The 11094-nt window shown below is 42.2% G+C and overlaps 1 protein-coding gene and 1 long non-coding RNA gene across 5 annotated transcripts in view; both read left to right on the top strand.

The window, feature by feature from the left end:
* The first annotated feature begins 1027 nt into the window (after window positions 1–1027).
* LOC118638026 lies at window positions 1028–4216 on the top strand. Its single transcript, XR_004960999.1, has 3 exons — window positions 1028–1065; window positions 1290–1362; window positions 4176–4216. It is a non-coding gene; the product is annotated as an uncharacterized LOC118638026 (long non-coding RNA).
* A 5-nt stretch (window positions 4217–4221) lies between these two features.
* The window catches only part of GON4L (gon-4 like), an 87751-nt gene continuing 80878 nt past the window's right edge, over window positions 4222–11094 (top strand). For all 4 annotated transcript variants that reach the window (XR_004960998.1, XM_036273769.1, XM_036273768.1 and 1 more), the window contains exons 1-2: window positions 4222–4266; window positions 4840–5367. Coding sequence is in view for 3 of the 4 variants with exons in the window: in XM_036273769.1 (XP_036129662.1) it covers window positions 4866–5367 (502 nt within the window). In the remaining variant the exon portion in view is untranslated. The remainder of the gene's footprint in view (window positions 4267–4839; window positions 5368–11094) is intronic.

The following is an 11094-nucleotide window of genomic DNA, read 5'->3' as shown; positions in this document are numbered from 1 at the left end:
TGATATTTGAAACTGTGTGAGCAACAAAACTTTTCATTTCAAAATGCAAGAGGGAAGATACTCGTTCAAAAGCAGGACATAAATAAAACTCCAAGCTTCTAGAGACTTCCTTGGCATTTGATTCAGGTTAGAGTCAGTTTGCAGTTATGTCCATGATTACATCAATCTCCCTCTTCACTTTGGCTGTGGATACTTTCATCCTGTCGGATTCTGTTTACAGACAGGATTACGTCAAATAGATTATTTAAATACATAAATATTTCTTGGTGGCTCACCTGTAAAATGACAGAGTTGAATATATTTTCCAGCTTTGACATTCTCTCCTAGAAGAGTGGAAAGAACATGGTTCTAAGAGTCATTCATTTGTTCAAAACACAGGTGTTGAATTTTTGAAGATCGCATATGCCTCCTGGATTTTGGATCAATGCATTAGAAGCTAGAATTTTAGTATACCTGATTCCCCTTGATAGCTGTGTATCTTTGTGAAATCACCTGCCCAGTTGAACCAGAAATTTGTTCTGTGTAAATTTGAATGTATTATAATATACATTGTTCCATAGAGTTTATCGTGAAAATCAAATCACCTATGATAACGTTGGTGAAAGCATTTTGTAAAATGGCAGAGCATTATACAGATATGAATAATTACTATAGAGTGAGTCCATCACTCAATATTACAAATAACTGCACTATTTGTAACCCAGGGGTTCCTTTCTGAAAATTTCTGAATTTTCCATTTCCTTAGTCCGGTATTCCGGGTGTCCCACGCCGAGAAGGATTAGTTATCAAGTTAAACCACTGAATCTCAATCCCAAATTTTGTTTGGTGTAGGAACGCTCTATGGACCAAGAGAGGGAGGTATTTCATTTTAATTTTTTTGCCCACAACTGACGTGATAGCTTTGTGGCTTCATCTCGCCCCTAAACGGGACGGCGGCTAGTGGTTGGAGCATGCTCCTTGACGACATGACGCTGCGCACCGCCGCTCGGGTGCGCGCACGTAGGTTGCTGCCGCTGGCTGACTTCCGGTGGGACCGACGCTGAGTTTCCGCGGGTTCGGGCTCTGGTGAGGGGACTGGGTCGTGTGCTATGAGGCGGGAAGTGACAAGTGGAAGCTGGACATTTGGCGAAGGAAGTCCCGGCTGAGGGGGTCGGGTCTGAGGGCTGGCGCGGGGTGTATGACAGAAGGTAGAGGTGTAAGGGTGTCTGGCTGGGAGGGGGGTCTTGGGCCAGTGTTCAGCGCCCAGGTAAAGAGCGCAGTTAGGACCCCTTTTTGAAATCTTTTCCCAGGAAGGGCTCGCGCTGGGGCTACCTCCGGATTTGCATTCTTTCACCTTGTTGGTCACACTCTAGTTCCCAAACGGTGAGCCTCTTTAGAACTGCTGTATTATAAGTGCTTGGAGCCGATGCCTGTACGCTGCTGATTTTAAATGGTAGCTGTCTTTCTTTTCTTCCTTATTTTCCCCCCCTTTTCTGGACCTCAGTAATTAATCTGTGAAATATAGGATTCGCCTAAGCTATTTCTACTCCTCTTACCCACTCACCACCCTTCCCTTACAGGGATCAACGGAATCTTCACGTGTTTGTTGAGCTTTAATTAGGAAGACAGGGGCGTTGGTAGATTGGAGAGAGGGGGGGAGGTCTCTCCTAGTGACCTGTGGAAACTGAATTAGGGAGGTTTAAAATTAACCTTAAAGTTCATACTCTTAGGAGTTAGGACTTTGTCCTAGCGGAATAGCTGAGTTGGTTAGAGTGTGGCCGCCATACATCAAGTTTGCAGGTTCCATCCCTGGTCAAGGCACATACAAGAATCAACCAATGAATGCATAAATAAGTAGAACAACAAATCGATGTATCTCTCTCTCTCTCAAATCAATAAATAGGGGAAAGAATTTAAAAAGGAAAAGAGGAAACTTTATTTTGCATTCCTCTAATCCAGTCTTTCTAGTGCCCTGGTAGATGGGCATTCAGACTTTGAACATTGTCATTGATGAAGAACTCACTGTAATACCAGGTAGCTTATTCTAGTCTTGTACCTATTTTATTGAGTAAAGTTTTTTTTGGTAGAAAGTTTCCATATAATGCTTAACTCTTGGTCCAAATGCTGCATAAAATAAGCACAGGGTAGGAAGTTCACACTGTCTTTCATTCATTAATTTATTCAGGGAGCATTCATTGAGTGTCTACAGTAGGGGAGATACTGCCCTGGTACTAGGGATACTAGTTAAAAGAGTCCTTTTCCTGGAAAAAAAAAACATAGTTTTTGTGAAGGGAGATGGGAGACAAACGGGAGACAATCCACAAAAGTGATAATTACTTTAAAAGAGGTTTGCAAACAGGTGCTATAAGAACATAAAAGAAGATACCTACCTTTCAGTTTAGGTTAGTGTTACCCTCAAAATGTGATAACTGGAATTGAAAGCAAGAATCCGGAAGTAACATAGTACAGAGAACAGTAGGAATCTGTCTCTTGTTTACAACACAAAATTTCTGTTAATATGGACTAACCTCTTTAGACCACCACACTTTGCTTTGGGGTTGTTTCTGTTAATGGAAATACCTGTTTATGCAAACAACAATAGAAAACATTTATTCATCTAATAAATTATCTAATGATGTACGTGCTATTTTTATTTCATTTTATAACTGAAGAAACTGAGATTCAGGTTAAGTAACTTATACCAGGTCACAAAGCTGGAGAGAATCAGATTTGGGAAACAAATATAGACAGTTTGACTTAGTTTACTCTTAGCATCATGCTAGTCTACCCTCCTGATGGTAATAATAATAACTGACGCTTACTAATCACTTGCTATGTAATTCATATAACAACTCTATGAGGTAAAAACATTTAAAAAAAAAAATCCTCACCCAAGGATATCTTTCCATTTATCTTCAGATAGAGTTGGGGTTGGGGAGAGAAGCATCGATGAGAGAGAGACACATGAATTGGCTGCCTCCTGCACAACCCGACCAGGGCCAGGGCCTGAACCACAACTGACCTACATGCCCTTAACTGTAATCGAACCTGCGAATCCCTGGTCTGAGGACCGACGCTCTAACCACTGAGCCAAACCAGCCAGGGTGAAAGCAATATTTTTTTTAAAATTATTTTTAGCCCTAGTCGATTTGACTCAGTGGTTAGAGTGCCAGCCTGTGGATCAGAGTCCTGGGTTTGATTCTGGCCTAGGGCACGTACCTCAGTTGTGGTTTGCCCCCTGCCCTTGGGGTCGTGCGGGAGGCAACCAGTGGATGGATGTGTCTCTCTCACATCCATGTATCTCTGTGTGTCTCTCTCTCTCTTCTTCCCTCTCTCCCTTTCACTCTACCTGAAGATAAATGGAAAAATACCCTCAGGTGAGGATGAAAAAAAATTATTGCTTTCTAACCTGGCCAATGTGGCTCAGTGGATTGGGCATAGTCCCATGGACTGAGAGGTCCTGGTTCGATTCCCGGTCAGGGCACATGCCTGGGTTTCTGGCTCAATTCCCAGTAGGGGGCGTACAGGAGGCAGGTGAAGGTTGTTTCTCACATCAATGTTTTATATCTCTAAAAAAATCAATAAAAACATTTACTTATCTAAAATATGTTTTTATTGTTTTTTTTTTAATCCTTACCTGAGGACATTTTTACATTCATCTTCAGATAGGGCCGGGGGGGTTGTTGGCGAAGAAGAGAGAGAGAAAAACATTGACATGAGAGAGACACATCAACTGGCTGCCACCCACATGACCCGACCCCAACCGGGGCCATGGACAAACTGCAACTGAAGTACATGCCCTTAGCGGGAACCGAACCCAGGTCTCTCTGGACTGCAGGCTGATGCTTTAACTGCTGAGCCAAACGGGCCAGGGCTGTTTTTATAGATTTTTTTTAGAGAGAAAGGAAGGGAGAGAGAGATAGAAACATCTATGTGAGAGAATGAAACATTGATCAGCCAGCTCCTGCACGCCCCCTACTGGGGATGGAACCAGCTACTCAGGCATGTGTCCTGACGGAAAATTGAACCAGAACCTCTCAGTCCATGGGACGATGCCAAATCCACCAAGCCACACTGGCTAGGCAATAAAAACATATTTTAAAAAAATTGCTTTCTAAATTCAGCACCACTTAATTTTTTATTATATATATATTCTTTAATCCTCACCTGAGGATATTTTTTCTGTTTATCTTCAGATAGAGGGGGAAAGAGAAAAACATCCATGTGAGAGAGGCACATTGACTCCTGAACGACCCGACCAGAGCCAGGGACCAAATTGCAACCGAGGTACGTGCCCTTGACCGAAATCAAACCCATGACTTCTTGGTCTGCAGGCTGATGCTCTAACTGCTGAGCCAAATTGGCCAGGGCTTTATAATATTTTTAATTTGATTTTTTTATTGATTGATTTTAGAGAAAGGAAGGGAGAGGGAGAAAGATAGAAACATCAATGAGAGAACATCCATTGGATGCCTCCTGCATACCTCCTACTGGGGATCCAGCTGGAAACCCAAGTATGTGCCCTGAATAATAATTGAACCAGTGACCTATTGGTGCATGAGATGATGCTCAATCCAATGAGCCACACCGGCCGGGCAAAAAAACAATTATTTTTTACAGTTGAGGAAACTGAAGTTTAGAGAGGTTAAGTCATTCAGCCAAAATAATGTTCTAATTAGTGGTAGAGCTAGGATTTTAGCTCAGGTACTCTAACCATTGTCTGTCTACATCCACCTAATGGAAGAGTGTGCATTTGGTATAAAGTACTGTGTTCATGGTTGAATATAAGTGAAAAGATATTTGAGGAAATATTATCATAATCAATATGAAGGTGATAAGAACTTGCTTTTATCCTTTCAGGATGGAACAAAAGTAGGACTTTTAAAATGTTGCCCAGTAAGAAGAGAAGAACTACAATGACTGAGTTCCCACAGCATCAAGACAACCAGGAGGAGAATGACTTAGACCTACAGTCAGCTGTTAAACCAGAATCTGACCAGGTTAAAGACTTGGGGTCAGTGTCACAGTCCTGGGGTGGAAGTCATGGTAGAGCAGCGGAGCTTGAAGTTGAATCTGTGCAGGATGCAGGAAATCAGCTTGGTATGGAGGATCGATCTTTGAGCTCCAGGGTTCTCAGCCAGGACATAAATGTACCAGTTCTAGAAGTTGATGTGGCCATCTCTAAGGGAATCACCCTACCTTCCTTGGAGTCCTCCCAGTCCCTTAATATACACGTTGATAAAGAAAAACTCCATGCCACTGGCTCAAGGAGAGGGAAGAAAATGACACTTAGGCCCAGACCAGTTACCCAAGAAGACAGAGGTGATCATCTTACCACACAGGAACCTTTTCCAGGAGAGCCTAGTGAAGAAGTCAAGGAAGAAGAAGGTAAGATTTACGAAGTCTTTAGGCTACATTTTTCTTGTCAATAACAGTTTGGCATTGCCTTTGCCATTGCCACTGTGCTCTTGCAATGTCTTTACAAAATTTAGTTTTTCTGAAAGGGGATCCTGATTTGGTATGGAATTGGAACTGTGGTGCGCCTAAGGGTCAGCAGTGAACTTTATGAATGGGTGGAGACTTTCTTCTCCCCTTCCATTTCTTAAGTCTCCTTTGTCCTTTTTTTTTCTTCTTCTTTCTTTATTGATTTTAGAGAGAAAGGAAGAGAGAGGGAGAGAGAGAGAAAAAATGATGAGAGAACATTGATTGGCCGCCTCCTGCATGCCCCCCACCCCGGGGATTTGGCCCACAACTTGGGCATGTTCCCTGACCAGGAATCGAACTGGCAACCTCTTGGTGCATGGATTGATACTCAACCACTGAGCCACATCTAGCCGGGCTCTGTGTCCTTTTTTTCCCTTCCTCTATCCTTTCCTGTCTGGAGGTATGAACTGTGTATGGCTTTTTGTGATCTGGTGAGTATGCATGAAGTGGGCTTGTGGAGGAGGGGCAGTGGCTTAAAGGGAGAGACTACTGCTTGGTACACTCAGAAAGGCTTTACAGAGATGACATAATCCTTAGGACTTGAAGGATGAGTTGCAGTTTGCCTAATGATGGCATGGGGTTTCTTTCTTTTTCTTTTTAAAAATAATTTATTGATTTTAGAGAAGGAGGAAGGGAGAGGGAGAGAGACATCGATTGGCTGCCTCCTGCTCACCCCCCACTGGGGATTAGGCCCACCACCTGGGCATGTGCCCTGACCTAAAATCGAACTGGAAATCTCTTGGTGCATGGGTTAACACTCAACCACTGAGCCACACCAGCCGGGTGGCATGGGGTTTCATAGGCCAACAATAGTCTGCTCAGAGGTCAGAGGCAGAAGAGGATGGTGACATAGTTGTTTGGAGAAAGTGGTGAGAGATGACTTCAGAGTGGTGGATTGTGTTTAGATTGTGAAAGGCTTTGTTTTTCATGCTCAGGTGTTTGAACTTTTCCCATAGGTGATAGCTAATTGATACACAAAAGAAGCAGAAGACATAGTTCTAACCTTAGGAAGCTTATAATCTAGTTGAAAAGACAAGACATAAACACATAATTCATTTGGAACAGTGTAAGACAATATGTGATTAAGTTGTTTGTATGGTACAGGTAATTAGGAATTTTGAAATTGGAACTTGTAGGATTGATAGGTTTTGATAGGTTGTGAAGAAAGAGTGGAAATAGAAGAGCACATTCTGAAAATGTGGCAGTGCTGTGTTTGTATGGGAATGTAGCAGGGCTTCAGAAAGAAGGTGGATCCCAGATATTCACAGCCTTGCTGTTATCCCCTTAAGACCTTAGAAAGGATTGGAAGAGGATGTTGACAATAAGGCTAGAGATAAAGAGTATATTTTAGAAATTGGACAAAAACCCGATATTGCTCAGAGACTGCTACGATGTAAGATATCTGGACTGGGGGATGGTGAAGCATGCCTTCATAATGGGGAACATATTTGAGGGACTGATTATTGAATTTTTTTCTTCAAGCTAAGTTGTATTTGTGACATGAATACAGGAGAAACTGGAGGAAAATACAAATTAGAGTGCTATAGAAGGAATGGATAATTAAGTAGTGATTCAAAATCACTCTACTATTGAATCTAGAGATTTTTAAAAAAATTATATTTACTGGGGTAACGTTGGTTAATAACATGATACAAATATCAGGTGTGCAATTTTGTGACACAACCTCTGTCTACTCTTATCAACCAAAGTCTAGTCTCCTTCCTTGACCATATATTTGACCCCCTTTACCCTCTTTGTCCTCCCTCACCCCTCTTATATCCACCATTTTGTTTTCTTGTATCCATGAGCTTTATGTTTTATATCCCACCTGAGTAAAATCACATGGTTCTTGTCCTTTCCCACCTGACTTATTTCATTTAGCATAATACTCTCAAGATCTGTCCATGTTGTTCCAAATGGCAACATTCATGTTTTTTATGGTTGAATAGTATTCCATTATGTATATGTACCACATCTTTATTCATTCATCCATCAAAGGACACTTAGGTTGTTTCTGTATCTTGGCTATTGTAAATAATGCTGCAATGAACATAGGGGTGCATATATCTTTACGAATAAATGTTTTCAAAAATTTCCAGTAGATACCCAGAAGAGAGATTGATCGGTTATGTGGTAGCTTTGTTCTTAATTTTTTGAGGAACCTCCCTACTGTTTTCCACAGTGGCTGCACCAATTTACATTCCCACAGGCAGTTAGTTAATTCTTAGGTTCCTTTTTCTCTACATCTTCTCCAACACTTCTTATTTCTTGTCTTATTGGTAATAGCCATTCTAACAGTTGTGAAGTGGTATCTCATTGTGGTTTTGATTTATATTTGCCTAATAACTAGTGATGTTAAGCATCTTTTTTTTTTAATTGATTTTTTAGAGAGAGAGAAACATCAGTGTGAGAGAGAAACATCCATCGGCTGCCTTCTGTATGTCCCCTACTGGGGATCAAGCCCGTAACTCAGGCATGTGCCCTGACTGGGAATTGAACCAGTGACCTCTTGGTGCATGGGTCGATGCTCAACCACTGAGCTGCACTGGCCGAGCCCTAGCATAATCTTAATTGTTCTTTTTTCTTTTTAATTTATTGATTTTAGAGAGAAGAAAGGAAGGGAGAGAAAGACAGAGGCAGAGAGATATCAATTTGTTGTTCTACTTATTTATGTATTCATTGTTTGATTCTTGTATTTGTCCTGACTGGAGGGCGAACCTGCAACCTTGGCATATTGGATGACATCTGATCAACTGAACTGGCCATCCAGGGCTTAATTGTTCTTTTAAAATTGATTCATATTTCCTAATTTCTACTTATGCTTTTTCTCTTTGCCTTCTAAAAATATTTAACTTGGACAAACTTTAGCTTATAGTTGGTTTCCACAGTTCTCAGGTAATTATTATTTTTTTAATATTTATTTATTTATTGTTATTAGGAAGGAGAGAGGGAGGGAGGGGAGGAGAGAGAGAGAAACATCGACGTGAGACACATTGAGTGGTTGCCACCCACACGACCTCAACTGGAGCTGGGGACAAACTACAACAGAGGTATGTGAACTGAACCAGGACTTAGCGGGAACTGAACCCAGGACTCTCTGGTTCGCGGGCCGATGCTCTAACCGAGTCAAACCGGCCAGGGCTCAGGTAATTATTTTTATGTTATCAATTTACAGTTCTTAGTCTGGCAGTAAACAAGTTATACATATACTCTGAATAAAGCTTGTCTTTCTCTATTTCTTTTACCCTTCTCCATTTCTCTTTCTAAGGTCTTTCAGCATCTGGCACATTGATAAGAGGAAAGGAAGAGTAAGGTCCTAAGGGGTTTTTTGGGAGAGGAATTAAATTGAGATGGGGTCAGAGAAAAAAATGTTTGCAGAGAGAAAGAACATTTCCTCCATATGGAGTGTGGTGAAGGTGATAAACTATAGGGATAGTTTTAGAGTAGTTCCAAATGTGTTTTAGGTGGCAGAAGTATAAATGAAAGCTCTACCTACCAAAGTGAGCTTCTCTCTGGACTGCAGGCTGACACTGTAACTGCTGAGCCAAACTGGCCAGGGCAGAAGTTCCCTCTTTTTTTATATACATATAATTTTTAGAATTGGTTTTAGAGAGTGAGAAGAAAGGAAAGAGAGAGAAGCACCAATTTTTCTGTGTGTGTGTGTGTGTGTGTGTGTGTGTGTGTGTTAACCCTCACCTGAGTATATTTTTTCATTGATTTTTAGGTAGAGTGAAAGAGAGAGACAGACAGACAAGCATTGATGTGAGAGAGACACATTGATTAGTTGCCTCCTGCATGACTGGGGATGGAACCTGCAATCCAGGTTGTGCCTTTGACCAAGAATCAAACCTGAAACTCTTTGGGCTGAGGGCACATACTCTAACTGTTGAGCCAAAACAGCTAGGGTGAGAAATACTAATTTCTTGTTCCACTTTATATATGCATTCATTGGTTGATTCTTGTATGTACCCTATCTGGGTTTTGAACCTGAAACCTTGGCATATTGGGTCGATGCTTTAACCAACTGAGCTACCTGTCGAGGGCAGAAGTGCCTCTTATAAGAAATTTGGGCCCTGGCCGGTTTGGCTCAACGATTAGAGTGTCAGCCTGCAGTTCATAGAGACCCGGGTTCGGTTCCAGCTAAGGGCATATACCTCGGTTGCAGTTTGTCCCTGGCCCTGGTTGGTTGTGCAGGTGGCAGCCACTCGATGTGTCCTTTTCACTTCAATGTTTCCCTCTCCCTCTCCCTCTCCCTCTCCCTCTCCCTCTCCCTCTCCACCACTCTATCTGAACAAAAAAAATGGAAAAATGTCCTCGGGTGAGGATAAAAAAAAATTTTTTTTAAGAAATTTGGCTGACCCAGCTGGTGTGGCTTAGTGGATTGAGCATCGTCTCATGAACTGAGAGGTCCCAGTTTGATTCCCCGTCAGGGCACATGCCTGGGTTTTGGGCAAATCCCCGGTGGAGGGCATGCAGGAGGTGGCCAGTCTATGTACTCTGTCATCGATGTTTCTGTCTCTTTCTCTCTCTAAACTCAATAAAGAAAAGAAAAGGAAAAAAAAAAAACCCACAAATTTAAAAATAAATAAAGGCTTTTTTTCTTTGTTAGTGGGGAGGGTCCTCTAATTTAAAATCATGCTTTATGCCAGTTGAAATTGCTAATGTTGATGAGATAGCAGTTCACAAAAGTATAAAATAGGCTATTTAAAAAATGTTTTTTCCCTTTATTGATTTTAGAGAGAGAAGAAGTAAGAGGGAGAGAGAGATAGAAATATTGATGAGTGAGAACATCGATTGCCTGCCTCCTGCATGCCCCCCACTGGGGATTGGGCTCACAACCTAGGCATGTGTCCTGACTGGGAATCGAACCAGCGACCTCTGGTGCATGGGTCGACGCTCAACTACTGAACCACACTGGCCAGACTAAAATAGGCTATTTTTATTTTTTATTCCTCACCCGGGGACATTTTTTTTTTTTAACATTTTTTTCTTTATTGATTTTAGAGAGAGAGGAAGAGAGAGGGAGGGAGAGAGAAACATCGATGAGAGAGAACATCAATCGGCTGCCTCTTGCATGCCCCCCACTGGGGACTGGGCCCACAACCTAGGCATGTGCCCTGACCGAGAATTGAACTGGCAACCTCTTGGTGCATGGTTCGATGCTCAACCACTGAGCCACACTGGCCGGGCGAGGATATTTTTCTATTTATCATCAGAATGAGTGGGAGGGAGAGAGAGACAGAGAGAAACATCGATGTGATTGAGCCACATCGACTGGTTGCCTCCCACATGGCCTGACCAGAGCCGGGGAAGAACCACAGCTGAGGTATGTGCCCTTGACCGTAATTGGATAGAGCTTAGCAACAAATAACTTAATCTTTTTTAGAAAACAAAATCTTTTTGACTATGTAATACACATACGGAAAATAATTTCAGCGGTGGCCAGTTTTGGCTCAGCAGTTAGAGCGTCACTCCACGGACCAGAGAGTCCCATGTTAGGTTCCTGCTGAGGGCACATACCTTGATTGCAGTTTGTCCCCAGTGCCGTTTGGGGTCGTGTGGGTGGCAACCACTTGATGTGTCTCTCTTACATCGATGTTTCTCTCTCTCTCTTCCTCCCTCTCTCCTGCC

The sequence above is a fragment of the Molossus molossus genome, unplaced genomic scaffold (assembly GCF_014108415.1).
Source record: "Molossus molossus isolate mMolMol1 unplaced genomic scaffold, mMolMol1.p scaffold_m16_p_20, whole genome shotgun sequence".
Taxonomy (NCBI): Eukaryota; Metazoa; Chordata; class Mammalia; order Chiroptera; family Molossidae; genus Molossus; species Molossus molossus.
This window is presented reverse-complemented; position numbering and strand designations above follow the sequence as displayed.